This window comes from Impatiens glandulifera, chromosome 2 (assembly GCF_907164915.1).
Source record: "Impatiens glandulifera chromosome 2, dImpGla2.1, whole genome shotgun sequence".
Classification (NCBI taxonomy): domain Eukaryota; kingdom Viridiplantae; phylum Streptophyta; class Magnoliopsida; order Ericales; family Balsaminaceae; genus Impatiens; species Impatiens glandulifera.
In genome coordinates this window covers 59,892,254-59,908,199 of record NC_061863.1, presented here as the reverse complement: position 1 = coordinate 59,908,199, position 15,946 = coordinate 59,892,254, and the positions used below count along the sequence as shown (strand labels likewise).

Here is a 15,946-nt window from a genome sequence, read left to right as displayed (position 1 = left end):
ATGTTTTTTTTTTTGAAATCCTACCAATCTTGATTTTTATTTTATTTTACTTAGAATTAAAAATTAATATATATACATAATTTTTTTCAAAATCATTCTAACTCTGAATTTTGCATTAGTTCCTAAATAAGAGTCCTACCATTAGATGATAATTATAAATCGCTACGGGTTTTGATTCGAATTATCTTGTTTAGAGAGGTTTTTCCACGAAATCGAACTGGAATGAGACGGAGATGATATTTGTCTCATATTCTGATTTCATACCGATTCTATTCCGAATATTAAATATAATTTTGTTCGATGTAATAAAATGAGACGAGATGGAAAGAGTTTATAAGAAATAGGATTTAGTTAAAGCATATATTTAAAAATAAAATTAAAAGGCAAGAAACCATAATAATAGATTAGACTGTAGAGAATAGGATAAACCTCTGTTGCTGGTTTGAGAGAAGAAGAAGAAGAAATGCAATATGCGGCGACAAGTTGGCCGGCGATTCAGCTGTTGCCAACGGTCAGGGCGTCGTCAAATGAACAGCGTACGATAATTTCAGATGGTCGAAGCAGTAATCAGTCATTGAATCGACCTGACGACAACGACGACAACAGCGGCGGCGGGGTTTCACCGGCCACGTTTCAATCTCTCTCCCATTACCATCTCAAATCCATCACAAGTCCGTCTAATTCTTTTGTCAAGCACTGTCTAAAGCTTCGCCTCAGCGCTTCTTATCGACATTCTCATCGATCCGTCCTCGTCGTCGGCACCACCCCCATAAGGTAAATTCTTCTAGAAAATCCTTCCCAATTGATATTGCAATTAGGAAAAAATATTTAGTAATTCTGAATTTGTGTTGTGCAATTGGAACATGTAATCAATTGTTCTTGATGCATAAAATGTAAAACAGAGAAATATGCAGATTTTGGGATTCATCTGAGAAGAAGCCAAATTCTCCAATTGGTTGTTTACTTCTACATGATAAAGCTGATATACCAACTGAGCTAGCTGCTGCTGATAATCTGACTAATATTGTTTATGTAAATTCGCTGGTGATGAAGAAGCTGTCTGGTCTGCAATCTACTGATTCTGTGGAAGCAATTTCTTTGATGAGAATTCCTTCATCTTTTCTAAATTTAGAGGATAAGCAAGTAACAGATTGTCGCAGATGGTTTCCATCTGCCCATCGAATTCTAGTCCTCGAAGGAGTTCAGGTTATTTATTTTTCCATCAAATTCATGAAAGGAGATTCTTAGTATTATGTTGAAGTTTCAAATTCATTGTAATTCTCTGTCAATTGCAGGACCCTGGCAATCTGGGCACATTAGTTAGATCTGCTTTGGCATTTGGATGGGTAGGAACTTTAAAACTCTTTCTTCTTTTGAGATCAATGATCTCGTTTTTTTTTGGACATCCCTTAGATTGAAAAGATTAGAGAAATTGTTCGTTTTTCTCTTTTACATTTCAATTTTGTTTCTTTAACCAAATGGATTTGTAACAGAATGGTATCTTCCTGCTTCCTGGATGTTGCGACCCATTTAACGACAAGGCACTTAGAGCCAGCCGAGGAGCTTCTTTCCAGATTCCTATAGTTTCTGGAGGATGGAATCATCTAGAAGCATTCAGACGAGAATTTCAGACGAAAATCTTAGCTGGGCATCCAGGAACTGCCCACAAATCAAAACCAGTGTGTGTACTTTCACAGGAAGTTGCAGATTCTCTTGTAAACACGCCATTGTGCTTGGTTTTGGGCAGTGAGGGTATCGGCCTTTCAGACAAGACCAAACGGGACTGCCAACTTGTATGCATTCCGATGCAGGGAGAATTTGAGTCTCTCAATGTTTCAGTTGCTGGAGGGATTTTCTTGTACATGCTACAACAACATAGTAAGACATTATTGTAGAAACCTATTTGTTTATAAAATGTAGACAACCTCGGATGTTTCAAGCTCAAATTAGAACAGGAGGAATATCTGAGCCAAAGAGAATAGCTAATTTAAGATTGAGCCAAAAATAGCTTCTTTCTAGTCTTTTAACACAACTACAAGTTTCAACAAAAGATTTCATTCATTTCCCTCTTTTCATCTTAAACCTTTTCGACCGCTCACTTTAATCTTCTAATAAGACCAGTGTAGAATGTTGACAAAAAAACCATCATTTGGTTTTCCTGTGTCAAATTCTCCTTCTTCGTGTCAACAACAGCTCGATTGGCATTTCCCGTGTGGCAGTTGGCAGACAAACAAAAGCTGACATTAATAATCGGGTCATTGTTAGATTTGGATGAAGGCCTGAAGTAAGCTTTCTGCAACCTGTATTTCATGAGACGTTCCAGATATAACAACCATTCCCTCCTTTTCATCTGAAAGAGATATTTGCAGAACAATTTTTGCACCAGAAATCTGTATTCATCAAATTCGATTTTGTTAATGCCTTTAAAAATTCACTTTCAGACTTAATATCCTATTATTGCTTGAGATATTCACCTGCTTTATGCGAGTTAAATTTCCATATATGGAGTCAAACGCATGATTAGGAACCACAACCTCCACAGTCCTGTAAAGACAATGATAAACAGGATCTAACAATTCTTATCTGTTTCAGACTAAAAGAAGATGGTTAACTAACCTGGCATTTTCACTACGATCATCATTAGAATTGATGGTGGATCTATTAACATTTCCCTTCTCCTATAAGAAACGTAGAGATCAATTGGTATAACAGTCTTGTTCTGGTTTGAACTCATGAAAGAAAAAGTGTCAGAAAGAACTTAAACCTCTTTCATCTTTGGATCACGGTGATCTACAGAGTTATGCAAGTTTGCAAAATGATTCTGTCTTAGTTTACAAGTAACTTGGAAGAGAGCTCTCTTTACTTTCTCATATTCTCCGGTGATCTGCAAGTTGAAAAACATTTGATTGAACTAACAAAGAAGAATTCAATTATTAATGAAAACAATCAGATGGTGGAACAAAAGTACTATCATTGAAGATGCTTCTAAAGAGAAGTCACACCTGGACCATTTTTTCATCCCCTTCAGTGCAATGTAGAAAACGATTTATTTCCGAGACTTGTATATCTACACCAGATATGCCCGAAGAAACTTTCCAAATATTGTCAGTCAGGCAACTCACTAGCTCTGAAGAAACTAAGATACTTGCAGTTACAGCCCCCACCTTCCTTCCAGAAGATAACCAGACCTTGTCAGCATCAAACTCCTCAATAGACGAAGTAAAAACACGAAGAAGAGCAGTTTGAGCAGGTGAGTGATCTTTCTCATTCTGCAAAACATTGAAAAAATCTTTAAGAGCACCCTCCACAAGAAAAATATAGTCACATTTAAGCGACAGATCACCTCAACTGCAGATATAGTGGCAAGGCGTTCTTTACAACCGGGTTGTGGAGGTGACATTCTAATTGAAGCGCCCGTTTGCTTCTCTAAAGCTTGGATTATTGTCCCACTTTTGCCAATTATATGTCCTACTTTACCAGCAGGACAAAGTAATTTAAAGACAACTTTGCTTCTGCAATAAACATTATCTGACAAGGAATTAAGCTTGTTAAAACAAGGAGAACTGTTCTTCACTGGTGATGAAACATTGTTGTTATTGAACTTTGATGATTGAGGATCAGAGTCTTGAAGTTTGTATGCAACAAGCAGCAGTGCTTTCTTAACAGCTAAAGTATCGCCAAATATCTGCAGACATATCCATTGTAGTTAGTTTCGATTTTCGAATAGTTGCCTAATCCAATCTCAGAACATTTAAACAATTTTAGAAGGAAAGCAACCTGAATTAATTCCTCCGATGGAGAAGCACACTGAGGAAGTTGATCCTTGGGCAAGACTTTAATCTTTGCGCCTGTAACTTTTCGAATATTCTGGACAGTCTTACCACCTATACCCATGAGATTTCCAATATTCATAAAACCAGAGAGCAATCTGCATCTAATGACACTTTCTTTAATTCCTTCAACTTCCAAAATTCTCTCAAAAACCCTAACCAGAGCTTCCTGAGCCTGAGAAACCTCCTCCGCAGGGCCTCCTCCGTTTCCTTCCACCACCGTAACCCTCCTATCAATCTTCCCAGAGCCAAAGACGTTGATAACTCGCTCGTTGCAACCGGATATGGTATTCTCCAGGTTAATCCTGGCGCCAATTTGACTCTCTAGACGTTTGACGATCGTACCGCAGTTGCCAATAACTCCACCGGCGGTATCTGCGTGGCAAAGCAAACGGAACCACGCTTGTCCTGGCTGAAAATCGAAAGGCGGTTCTAGAGTTTTAGGTCCTTGGCGCGTGATGCCGCAACGATGGCGGCGACGAGGAAGACGGCGATCGTCGTTGCCGTCGTCTTGCATCGTCGTAGACGGAAAACACAAAATGAATAGTAGAGATTGAAAAGAGAGAAGATGAAGATGATGATGATGATGATCAGTAAATCGGAGGAATACGGAGACTTGACTTGATCTTCAAAAAGTCTCTATTAATCTACATTTTCAAATAAAGTTATAAACTATACCGTTACTTTTTAAATATTTATCATTAAAAGTAATTTCTTCTTTTATAATCAGATTACTTTAATATTAACAAGTAGCTTCCAAATGAAGTAATGTTGGAATAGTGAATAGATGATGAAAATTAAAAAAATATAACAATTAGGGTTGAGAAGCAAACGGATTTCTTTCATAAAAATTAATTTTCTTTAATTTAAACAGACACGTTTGAATATTCATTTGGTTTACTTCATGTTTATTTGATCTAAAAATCAAATCATCATGATAATCATGATAAAGTAGTACTTTTCAAATCTAACTTAATCCAGAAATGCATTAATTGAAAATTTGACTCAAACAAAACTTAATTAAGAAATGCATTTAAAAAATAAGGTCAATTTTTTTATTTTATATACATAATACAAGGTGACTTTGATTCAGCGTCTTAACGGTTTAATTTTCAGAGTCTTAACGTTTACGTAATAATCTGTTACAATCATTTTTGTATATTAAGTTATATATATATAAAGTGATTCTTCTCTAATTTGAATTATATGAATTTTGAGTGTTTATTAAAGTTTTAATTTAATTTTGAATATTTTAATATGCATATGTTATTTTACATTAATTTTATAGTTAATAATGGTCATCAATTATATTATTCTTATTATTAATTCATCTAATTTTGTTTTGGAAACCTGTCCTTTTTTTAAGTAAAGATTATAGATTTTCCTTTATATAAAATTTATCAATGAAATTTTAAAAAAACATTTAATTCACTCATCAAATAAAACTATCTCAAAACATGGGATGAGTCGTCTTCATTGTTTTGCGCTTATATTCATATGTATTTAATGTCGCTATAATTTTTTTTGCAAGTACACTTTCCATATAAATTCTCCTCTCTCTTCATTTTTCAATTTGTTTAATTTGATCAACCTACTTTTTAAAAGCATTCAGACCGTAAAACGTGATCTCTTTTATAGTAACAAGTTTGTTGTTCATGGTAAAAAGTAGGCGACTTAGGATATTATGTGTTTGTCTTCAATTTTTTATTCCTTTTAAGAAGTAACTAACATCACTTTAAATTTTTACAAGTTTCTCTTTCAATATAGATTTTCTTAACTCCATCCATTCTCAATTTATTTGATTTAATTGTCAACATATTTCACATTAACAAGTTTGTCTTTCATAGTAAAAATTATGCAACTCGAAAAATTATGTGTCGTTTTCATTATTTCTCGCTACTTGTCAAGTGTAATTAAAGTCGCTTCTAAATTTTTGCAAATTTCTCTTTCAATATACTTTTCCTAATTTTCTGCATTCTCAATTTGTTTGATTTGATCATCAACCTATTTTTTTTACAAGTGCTCAAATTGTAAGACTTGACTAGATATTTTATAATAACAAGTTTGTCTTTCATATGAAAAATTATAACAAGTTTGTCTTTCATATGAAAAAATAGGCGACCCGGGAAATTATAGAAAATTATTTGTCGATGTTTCCCGCTAGTTTATGACATAATTAATGTCACTCTAAATTTGTGCAAAATTTCTCTTTCAATAAACATTTTCCTATCTCTCCATTCTCAGTTTGTTTGATTTGATCTGATCATACACATACTTTTTAGAAGAGCTCAAATTGTATGGCCTGCCAGATCTTTCATAATAACAAGTTTGTCTATCTTAATAAAAATAGTAAATTGTTTTTCCCACCCCTTCTCATATTTCCATTCCCGCCTTCTATCTCATTCCTTAATTAACTTAAAAATTATTTATTTATTCTTATTAATTTTATATATTTACCTTTTCATCTTATTTATTTTACTTATTTTATTTTATTTAATTATTAAGTTTTTTTTATCATGAAATATACTTAATTAATTAATTTTTAATATTTTTTTTTCTATTTAAAAGATAAAAAATCTAAAATCTAAAAGATATATAATTAATTTTAAATATTATATACTACTAATAAAATTATAATAAATTAATTAAAATAAAATAATAATTTTTTATAAAATAAATATTTTAAAAAGTTAAATATGAAATATTTTAATAAAAAATATTATTAAAAATATTATGCAAATATTATCGTTTATATTATTAAGTAAAACATTATATTTAATTTGACTAATTATTAATATATAATATATTAAAGACTTTATCTTATTTATTTGTTAAATAATTTTATTTATAAAAAAATTAGTTTTTATAAATATTTTAATATATATATATATATAATTAACATAATAAAATATTAAATATTTATATTTTATTAAATTAGTACACATTTCAATATTTAATATATTTTAAATAATTATAATATAAAAAATAATATTTTGTATTTTTAATTAAATAAATAAAGTTAAAAAAATATATTAAAAATTAATTAATTAATTATATTTAATAAAAAAACTTAATAATTAAATAAAATAAAATAAGTAAATAAAATAAGAAAGGTAAATATATAAAAATGATAGAAATAAATAAGTAATTTAGGAGTTAATTGAGGAGTGAAGGAGGTGAGAATATGGGGAGGAGTGGGAAAAACCCCTACCATAAAAATATATAGGCAATCCAAAAACTTTTGCGTGTCTTCATTTTTGCAAGTTTCTCTTTTAAGTATTCCTAACTCTCTCCATTCTAATTTGTTTGATTTGATCTCAACATATTTTTTAGAAGCAAATCTTTCAAAGTAAATCACTCAAAATACAATAAAACAAAACCAAACAAAATCATTAAAAACCATCATAAATGGGGATCCTCATTAGTTAAAAATTTAATCCACTCATCAAATAAAACTACCTCAATAATAATTTGAAAAATTAAAAATAGGTGACCGGATAAATTATGTGTTGTCTTCATTGTTTCCCGCTCCTTTTCCGGCGGAATCAACATCGTTTTAATTTTTACAAGTTTCTTAATCCTCTCTGCATTCTCAATTTATTTGATTTGATTATCAACATAAATTTTAGAAATAGATGGAATTGTATAATATCAACAAATCTTTCATGGTAACAAGTTTGTCAAAATGCAATTCATGCCTCAATATAGTCCTCCAGTTTTGAAAGTCAAATTAAATGATTATTCTTAAAATTTTGTATAATTTTTTTTATAGATAAAAATGTGTAAAGAGTTACAATTTTTGTTGATTGTTTTATTTTTATAGATAAAAAAATAAAACTCGAATTATTAAAAGGCTTTGTATATTAGAAAAAATAAAAGGGCTTGTATATGGGCTTAAAAGTATATTTATAAAGTATAAGGGCTTATTTCACCACCCATTTCTCTGTTCGTTCTGAGTTATTCCGATTCAACACAAAACCTACTCCCGATCTCGGCGACGCTCTGACCTCTCACCCGTCGACTTCTTTCTCATCCATCGACGGCCGGCTCTTACAGTTTTCACAGGAAGCCAAGCCAAAGCCAAGCCAAGCGGACTACTCTATGTGTTAGTACTTTTTGCTGGGAAGGAGCAGACCCAGGTCTTATTCTCCGTGTAAGTATATATTTCTTTCATTTCAAGCTCTGATATGAGGTCCACATAGTTCTTGTGAAGGGAGAAAAGGGTATTGTGATAATCTTCTTGTTAAAGTTCTATGATTGACGATGTAAAAGGGGGGATTTTGGTTTTGTATTTGTTACCTGGTTAAAGATATAGGGAAAGTCTGATGTGTAAAGAAGACAATTGGTTTGCAATTATGCTACATTGTCAAGATTAAAAATTGTTTCTTTGTGCTGCTAGGATTGATATTGTCTTTAGAATGCAAATTTCCACATTTCAGATTTACCTTCAAAGGGAATAGACTTATGTATGAGATATATCCAAGATGTTAGGGTTTATCTTGTCTTCTTTCATGTTCTTGTGATTTGAGGCCACCTGTTTTGCGTGTATTCATTCATCCTTTTTGTGATGATTTGCAGAATGTCTTCAAAAAGAGTTATAGCCATTTGTCAGTCTGGTGGTGAGTTCAAGACAGATGAATCTGGGTATTTGTCTTATGAAGGTGGGGATGCCTATGCAGTGGATGTTGATCAGGAAATGAAACTACGTGATTTCAAGAAGGAACTGGCCGATACATTTAACTGCTCGGTGGACACTATATCTTTGAAGTACTTTCTTCCTGGAAACAAGAAGACTCTTATAACAATCTCCAAAGACAAGGATCTTAAACGCATGGTAGACTTCTGTCAGAACTCTGACCAAGTCGATGTCTTTGTCGAGATGACAGAGGAACGAGCTATGCCAAGATTATTATTAAACACGCCTTCCAGTAGGTACATACAGTAGTTCATCTTTAGTTTAGTAGTTTATTTTTATTTATATTTGTTTCTACCCTCAGCCCATCTTCTTTTTCATTTGCAGGATGAACATGGCTATCGTTCAAGAAGATGTCACTATGGTGACCCCTCTTAATAGAATGGATGGGGTTGCTCCAATTGGTATGATCCAATCAACCGAAACAGCACCAAGTGAAGTGACACCCGCCGTGGACATTGACAGCCGTTCCAAGGTTACTGTACAATGGGAAAATGCAATTACGGGTTTGAATCAAAGGTTTAATAGTTTCAGTGAATTCCGTGAAGCTCTTCATAAGTACTCTATTGCTCATGGATTTGCTTATAAGTATAAGAAAAACGACAGTCATTGCATAAGTGTTAAATGTAGATCAGAAGGTTGTCCTTGGAGGATATATGTTTCTCGTTTAGCCTCCACCCATTTAGTATGCATAAAAAGGATGACTCCAGATCATACATGTCAAGGCTCTGGTGTGAAAGCTCGTTGTTGGGGATCTAAAGGCTTGGTTGGAAATATAATCAAGGAGAAAGTGAAAATCTCTCCTCATTGCAAGATAAAGGATATTGCCCAAGAAATCGAAAAGGAATATGGGATTCAACTGAATTACTCTCAGGCTAGACGGGCAAAAATGATGGCTAAACAGGAGCTTCAGGGTACTCACGAGGAAGCGTATAATCAGCTTCCCCACCTTTGTGAAATGATGTTGGAAACTAATCCAGGTAGCGTAGCCACAGTGATTACAAAAGAGGATACTAGCTTCCATCGAATGTTTGTTTCCTTTCAAGCCTCGATCTCAGGTTTCATAAAAGGCTGTCGCCCTCTCCTCTTTCTCGATGTTATTCCCTTATACTCGAAATACCAAGGAGTTTTGTTAGTTGCGTTCACTGTAGATGGAAACGACGGTGTTTTCCCAGTTGCATTCGCGGTTGTAGATATCGATGATGAGGATAATTGGCGATGGTTCCTTCTTGAGCTGAAATCCGCCTTGTCTGAATCTTCACCGATCACTTTTGTCTCTGATTTTCGAAAGGGTTTGAAGGAATCAATAAGCGAGATATTCGAGAACGGCCACCACGGGTATTGTTTACGTCATCTCGCCGAAAAACTGAACGAAGATATGAAGGGACTGTCGCATGAAGCTAGACGGATTATGGTTCAAGATCTCTACGCGGCCGCTTACGCTCCGAAAGTCGAGGATTTCCAGTGTTGTACGGATAATATTAAGGCGATATCGAGCGAGGCCTATAATTGGGTAATACAAAGCGAACTCAACCACTGGGCGAACGCGTTCTTCGCAGGGGCGCGTTATAACTACTTGACGTCGGATTTCAGCAAACTGATTTACAATTGGGTTTCCGAAGCCCATGATTTTCCTATAACTCAGTTGATTGATACTATAAGAGCAAAAATGATGGATTTGATTTACACGCGTAGAACTGAGTCTAGTCAGTGGGTAATGGCGGTTAGTCCGTCTGCAGACGAAAAGGTGAGAGGCGAGATTTTGAAGGCTCGTTCGCTTCAGGTAATGCTTTCGAATGGCGATAAATATGAAGTTCACGGTCAGTGTGTTGATGTGGTGGATATAAGTCGCTGGGATTGTAGTTGTAAGGGATGGCAGCTAACTGGCATACCTTGTAGTCATGCTATTGCTGTTCTTGAGTTTCTTGGTAAGAGTCCCTATGATTATTGCCTGGGATACTTCTCGGTTGAGAATTATAACCTTACTTATGCTGAGCCAATTCATCCTGTCCCTACACTGGAAAGATCTGAACAGAATAATGAAAATGCACTTATTGTTATTCCACCGACAAAACGCCCTCCTGGGAAACGTAAAATGAAGCAGCCCGGTTCTCTGGAGTTTATTAAGAGACAACTTCAGTGCAGCAAGTGTAAGGGCCTTGGTCACAACAAGAAAACTTGCAGGTAAATTTTTTCTTTCCATTTTCATTGCTTGTATTGTTATAGGGTTTTTGGTTTAGGATTTAGAGTTAGACGTTGTTGTGATGAACACACGATGATGATGATGATGATTGTTGCAGGGCGGTAAACGGAGAAATATCAAATGCAAGCAGTGTGGACTTATCAAGTGAAGAGACAATGGCGATATGTGATAGTTGATATAATGATAGATAGTAAAAAATAAAATTGGAGAGATGGATAAACTTGGTTTTTCTTAGAGCATCTTTTGTACATTTTGCTTCTTCTATCTTTTTATTTTGTTTCAGACAGTCATTTCTCCTTCTGTATGAGATTTTTCTTCTTATTATTTAGGTGTTTTAATCTTTTACAACATGTGTAAATTTGTGACATCATTAATTGCTTCCTTTCTGGAGCAGCCCTAGTTTATATTTGAAAAAACTAATATCTCAATTTTGAAGCTTATATTGCATTGCATTGCATTCTTTGATTTAGTGCCTAAGCCACTCAAAAGTCATTTAGAATGGAAGCAAATATATACCAAGGACAGAAATTGTCAATAAAAAATGAATTGTATGATAGTATTGCATGACATGTGAGTGCATTTTCCCGAGTTGTACAAGAGATATCTTGTGAATAATGTGCTGAACTACTTATTACTATATACAAGAATAAGATGCAAAAGCTCCATCCATATATAATAATAATCAAACCTATTGACCCTAAAGTAGTAGTAGATATAAATAACAAATGTTACAGACAATCTATTGACTTAAGAATTGTGTCTGTTTGTTGTCTGTCTTACTTTGGAGGTTGAGGAAGAGGAGGAGAAGTTATTTTTCCATTCCCTTCTGCTGAGCTGTTGTTGTCGAGCTTTATTGTCGCCAAATCCCCACCCATCAACTCTTGGAATCCCTCTACTTTCACCGGTTGTGCCCTCATCAAACTGCTATTTCCTCCGTTATTACTAGTCCTGACATTCTCGCCCCCGAATAAAGAAAATATTAATAAAGCTACTCTTCTCTCCCATTTTCATTAATATATGTAGTTAACGATATGGATTGAATCAACGGTGTCACATGTAGTTAGCAATGTAGTTGATTAAACTATTCATGAATATTAGGATTGTATATTTTTGCTTTTGAAAAACAAAACTTCAGCATCTTAATGAAAATTGTGTAAATCTTTTTCATTATTAATTACAAGGATTTATCCTCTTGGCAAAAAAAATAAAACGAAAGTAGTACTCACGGTGTTTGGACTTGAGGAATCTGATGATGGGAGGCGGTGGCGGCGGGTAATATGGCTGATTGTCGATATTGATTGGTGGATTGCGCCTGGAAGTTTGACATTGCTGCAATCTGATGATGTTGCTGGAATTGCAACTGGTGGGGATGCCTTATATTCATCATCCCTCCTGCTGCTGCTGTTGCTCCTCCTCCAAATGTATTATTATTATTGGTTTCCATAGGAGAAGGTGTGAACTCCGATGGGTTTTCAAGCTTCACTTGGACCATCGTCCGAGGGGTACTATTAGTCGTAGTAGTAGTAGTTGTAGTAGTAGTACTACTACTAATAGCAGCAGCAGCAGCAGCAGCTGGTTGACGCCTTCTAATCCTTTCCATTTGTTGTTGTTGCTGCTGCTGGAATACTAGGTTTTGCGGCTGAGCCATCTGCTGCTGCTGCATCTGTTGCATCTGCATTTGCAACTGTATTTGTTGCATTTGCATCTGCATTTGTGGATGCATCTGTCTTGTAACCTGCTGCAACTATATGACGGTTCTTTTAATTTATTCTAAATAACCCTTTATCATCAACTAAAATACGCTTACTTTATTTCTTTGTAACATTCTAAAATTCAATAAAAAAAGGATATTTTAATTAACCATTGTAATGCTGAATCTGCTTGAAAAAACATACTTGTTGAGATTGTCTAAGCTGTGCCTGGAATTGCGGATGTAATTGTGACTGGATCAACTGTAGTTGTTGCTGCTGAGTTTGTTGCACAGGGTTGTTTCTTGAATTATCCTTCACAATCTCTGCTAATCCTCCTAAATTACTGCACAAAACAACCAACCATACAAAAGATAGATAATAGAGTAAGTTAGTTAGTTATAACAAAGAGTGTTTCACTTTAATATTAATGTTGCTTCTGTAGTAAGAAGAGTTCTCTCACCTATATCCTGTTGTTTGAAGGAACATCTTGACCAGTTCAACGGCTGAGCATTTCTTTCTGTAATTATCAGTAAGCATCCTCAGAACACGTCCCAGCTTACATGTATGAGAGCTCAGGAGCTGGGATAACACATCCACCGAAGTTTTACATGAGCTATCAAACCCTATCTCAGTTAAATTACGGGCTATCACCTTCCTAGACATTTCTGATGCCTGTTTTTCACTCAACTGTCTTCTCTTCCCTTCATCCCAGGCTTTCCCATGGAATTGATTTCCTCCCTGCTGCTCCATGCCCATGTTCTCTGGTCTGATTCCAAGTCTCTCAATCATAGTATGGTTCTTCGCCATCATTTTTGGTAGACTATCAAGTATTCCATTAAAATCTATTTTGCGGTTTTGCTCCAATCGACGCATAGGTGGAAATGTACTAGAGGGGACACAGTTAAAGGGGAACATTATTTCAGGGAAAAAAACAGAATCATCATCGATTGCTTCGGTTTCGTCCAAAGTGGAGATCCTACTTTTTGTCACGCGATTATTGATAGCATTATTGGTCTCATCTTCCTTGAATGCTGCTCTCCTTTTCTTGATCTTCTCATTGGTTATAATAAAAGACGACATCTTCTCAGGTGTACGTTTGTCACCTTCCTGGTCAGCTGAGGCGATTCTATATGGTTTAGTAACTCTATATTTCTCAAAGAACTGATTATACCATGTCTCTGGAAATTCATCATGTCTCAACCTCTGAGACGAATTGTCCATATCTTTGTCACCACCATATCTTGAACCAACACTTACTGATGATGCCTTTGATTGGGGCTGGTATAATCACCAAAATGCCTTAGTAGGGTTAGAGTAAATAAGTCTAAACTTCATTACTACGACAGCTGTAATTCCGTTAGTTATTAAATAGAACACCTCACTATTACTATTAATAGAGATAGCTAGGTATAGGAAATTGCTATCAAACGATTGAAATGAAGTATGTTTAATCTAGTTTTTCTTAACCTAATCTCTTCTTCGTTATAAGTTGAGAATAAACCAACATTTCTCTACCAAAACATATATATCAAGCCAAGACAAGACAAATATTATTGTTTCCTTAGAAAATCAGTTTGTCTTTCTAGTTTGGTAATTAATTGAACAGGCTAACCTTCTGTTGTGGTTTCTTAGAACCGGCAGTACTGTCCCGTTGTTGTTGTTGTTGTTGTTCATCTTGAGGACAATCTTCGTAACTGAAGTAAATGTCATCGCCGTGTAACTGCAAATCTAAGGAATTGGATGATTATAAATAAGTATAACTTGAACAAGACGGAAATATGAGAGACAGAATAACAGAGATACATACAATTCGGATTAAGCTTCGAAATTATGGACGAAGAAGAAGACTGCAGAGGCGGTCGGAGCAATTGAGAGGCGGAGGCTTTATCGAATAGAAGAGCCCGAACCCTGAGCTGGAGTTGGATTTGTGCCCTAGATTTCGAATCATCCGTGCTCATGAAGACGTCCCATGACGACGGGGAAGTGAGGCAATGGATGAAACTGGAATAGAGAGCATCACCAAGCCACGTCCGCCACACCCCAAGGCTCTCGAGCTTCCGAGCAAGGTCGTAACCCCGGCCGTCTTCGCCGAGTAGCAACGCCATTAGACAGAGAAAGCGAGCTCTGACTCTGAATAAGATGGCTTCAAAATTTACTACACAAGATCTTTCTTACCTTACGCCATTAATCCATGCTTGCTTCTCTGGATATTAAGGAAAACTAAAGAAGAAGACGAAGATGAAAGATTCTCGGGAGAAGAAGGAAAATTAGGGATTTTTATTTATGAATAATTCAATTCAAGATTTAGGGCTTTACCAATTGAGATATTATAATAAAATTGTATATTATTATTATTATTTAAAATAAATAAAAATAAAACTATGACTTTTATATTTATTTATACAAAAAAAAAATATTTCTACAGAATATTTTATTAATTTATAGTAAAATAATTAACTGCTTTCGTCATTGTAAACTACGATCAGCAGATAACTTGACTTTTGAGAACTCAGATGAAGGTGGTAAAAGCACTCAAGAACTCCAGAATTTGATTAAAGAGTTGGGTTATCGCAATGGATGTCGTTACGAGTTTATAAATAATTTCGATTTTACGATTCTATACTATTTTTACTTTAAAAAAACAAATTTATATTTAAAAATTAAAATATAAAGTTATTATTTATTTAAATAAATTAATTAATATAATTAATTTTGTAACTATAATTTTTTATAATTTTATTTACTTATTATTATTTAAAAAAAAAATTGACTAAGTATAAAATATTTTTTATACTTAATTATATATTTAAATAATAATAATATATAACTATTATTTTTTCAAATTAAAGTCTTAAGAATTTTATGTAAATTTTAGATTTTACGAGTTTACAACTGGATAACAATTCTACGTAAACTCTCGAGTTTGATCGCCTTGGGTAAACTATCGATCCAACTAAAATAACTAAAATAAATTGTGTCAAAGAAAATCATTTGAATAGAAACATAATGGCCAGATTAAATTGATAATCATGTACTAATAGATTTGGGCATTCTGCAATTAGGGATATCTTTATTAACTGTGTGTGAGGGAATACATGTTATTAATTATCAAACATACTTGTGAACCCACCCACGTAATGGTAACTCAATATCTAACTTCATAGGTAATATTTTATTTTTTTGAGTAAGACAATAAGTCTCTTAATATTACCTGTCTCTAATATGAGTCTTAATAAATATGTCTATGCAACGCTAGGATACAATTGCCATACAAATATCGCAAAAGTCACGTTGACGATGAAATCAAATAGTTACGTCAAACATCAACGACATTCCTAATCGCAAAACAAATGAGAATCACCTTGTCAAAACAAATGTGAGTCAAGACAAGGGCCATGAAATGAATCACCAAATTAAAGGAAAAAAATTATTCAAATAACATAGTACATTATGTGCAAATTTGGGGGTGTGGATTAAAAAATTCAGAGTATCTAGGCCGGTGACCCAAAAATGAGTATAAGTATCATCT

At 34.2% G+C, this 15,946-nt stretch overlaps 4 protein-coding genes across 6 annotated transcripts; 2 read left to right on the top strand and 2 right to left on the bottom strand.

Annotated features, from left to right (window-relative positions):
- Positions 1–404: 404 nt before the first annotated feature.
- Positions 405–2,075, top strand: LOC124926450 (uncharacterized tRNA/rRNA methyltransferase YsgA). The gene is made up of 4 exons (XM_047466677.1): positions 405–774; positions 903–1,206; positions 1,296–1,346; positions 1,494–2,075. The coding sequence occupies exons 1-4, from the start codon at positions 464–466 to the stop codon at positions 1,893–1,895; spliced, it is 1,068 nt and encodes a 355-aa protein (XP_047322633.1). The 5' UTR covers positions 405–463; the 3' UTR covers positions 1,896–2,075.
- Positions 1,964–4,451, bottom strand: LOC124926448 (KH domain-containing protein HEN4-like). The gene is made up of 7 exons (XM_047466676.1): positions 3,778–4,451; positions 3,344–3,685; positions 3,003–3,269; positions 2,765–2,884; positions 2,617–2,678; positions 2,475–2,544; positions 1,964–2,390 (listed from the first exon to the last, which is right to left on the bottom strand). Exons 1-7 carry the CDS (start codon positions 4,345–4,347, stop codon positions 2,262–2,264), a joined length of 1,560 nt encoding a protein of 519 aa, XP_047322632.1. The 5' UTR covers positions 4,348–4,451; the 3' UTR covers positions 1,964–2,261.
- A 3,335-nt stretch (positions 4,452–7,786) lies between these two features.
- On the top strand, positions 7,787–10,711 carry LOC124923973. Its single transcript, XM_047463986.1, has 3 exons — positions 7,787–7,983; positions 8,409–8,762; positions 8,851–10,711. Exons 2-3 carry the CDS (start codon positions 8,410–8,412, stop codon positions 10,709–10,711), a joined length of 2,214 nt encoding a protein of 737 aa, XP_047319942.1. The 5' UTR covers positions 7,787–7,983; position 8,409.
- Positions 10,712–11,239: 528 nt separating this feature from the next.
- On the bottom strand, positions 11,240–14,691 carry LOC124923974. Of its 3 annotated transcripts, none has more exons than XM_047463988.1 (6): positions 14,225–14,691; positions 14,030–14,145; positions 12,878–13,695; positions 12,622–12,760; positions 11,953–12,464; positions 11,240–11,674 (listed from the first exon to the last, which is right to left on the bottom strand). In XM_047463988.1, the coding sequence occupies exons 1-6, from the start codon at positions 14,520–14,522 to the stop codon at positions 11,503–11,505; spliced, it is 2,055 nt and encodes a 684-aa protein (XP_047319944.1). In that variant the 5' UTR covers positions 14,523–14,691; the 3' UTR covers positions 11,240–11,502. The 3 variants fall into 3 exon arrangements, with proteins under 3 accessions (XP_047319944.1, XP_047319943.1, XP_047319945.1); XM_047463987.1 differs by having other exon boundaries at positions 11,953–12,470; positions 14,225–14,690; XM_047463989.1 differs by having other exon boundaries at positions 11,953–12,461; positions 14,225–14,690.
- Between the last annotated feature and the right edge of the window lie 1,255 nt (positions 14,692–15,946).

Excerpts from the sequence above, each read along its gene's own strand:
- LOC124923973 (XM_047463986.1), top strand. The coding sequence starts at position 8,410 with ATGTCTTCAAAAAGAGTTATAGCCATTTGTCAGTCTGGTGGTGAGTTC. Across the intron at positions 8,763-8,850 it reads TTAAACACGCCTTCCAGTAG|GATGAACATGGCTATCGTTC; the intron begins GTACATACAGTA and ends TTTCATTTGCAG.
- LOC124923974 (XM_047463987.1), bottom strand. The coding sequence starts at position 14,522 with ATGGCGTTGCTACTCGGCGAAGACGGCCGGGGTTACGACCTTGCTCGG. Across the intron at positions 14,146-14,224 it reads TTCGAAGCTTAATCCGAATT|ATTTGCAGTTACACGGCGAT; the intron begins GTATGTATCTCT and ends CCAATTCCTTAG. Across the intron at positions 12,471-12,621 it reads AGCTTAGACAATCTCAACAA|TTGCAGCAGGTTACAAGACA; the intron begins GTATGTTTTTTC and ends ACCGTCATATAG.
- LOC124926450 (XM_047466677.1), top strand. The coding sequence starts at position 464 with ATGCAATATGCGGCGACAAGTTGGCCGGCGATTCAGCTGTTGCCAACG. Across the intron at positions 775-902 it reads GTCGGCACCACCCCCATAAG|AGAAATATGCAGATTTTGGG; the intron begins GTAAATTCTTCT and ends AATGTAAAACAG. Across the intron at positions 1,207-1,295 it reads TAGTCCTCGAAGGAGTTCAG|GACCCTGGCAATCTGGGCAC; the intron begins GTTATTTATTTT and ends TGTCAATTGCAG.
- LOC124926448 (XM_047466676.1), bottom strand. The coding sequence starts at position 4,347 with ATGCAAGACGACGGCAACGACGATCGCCGTCTTCCTCGTCGCCGCCAT. Across the intron at positions 3,270-3,343 it reads CCACTATATCTGCAGTTGAG|AATGAGAAAGATCACTCACC; the intron begins GTGATCTGTCGC and ends AATGTTTTGCAG. Across the intron at positions 2,391-2,474 it reads ATTTAACTCGCATAAAGCAG|ATTTCTGGTGCAAAAATTGT; the intron begins GTGAATATCTCA and ends TGATGAATACAG.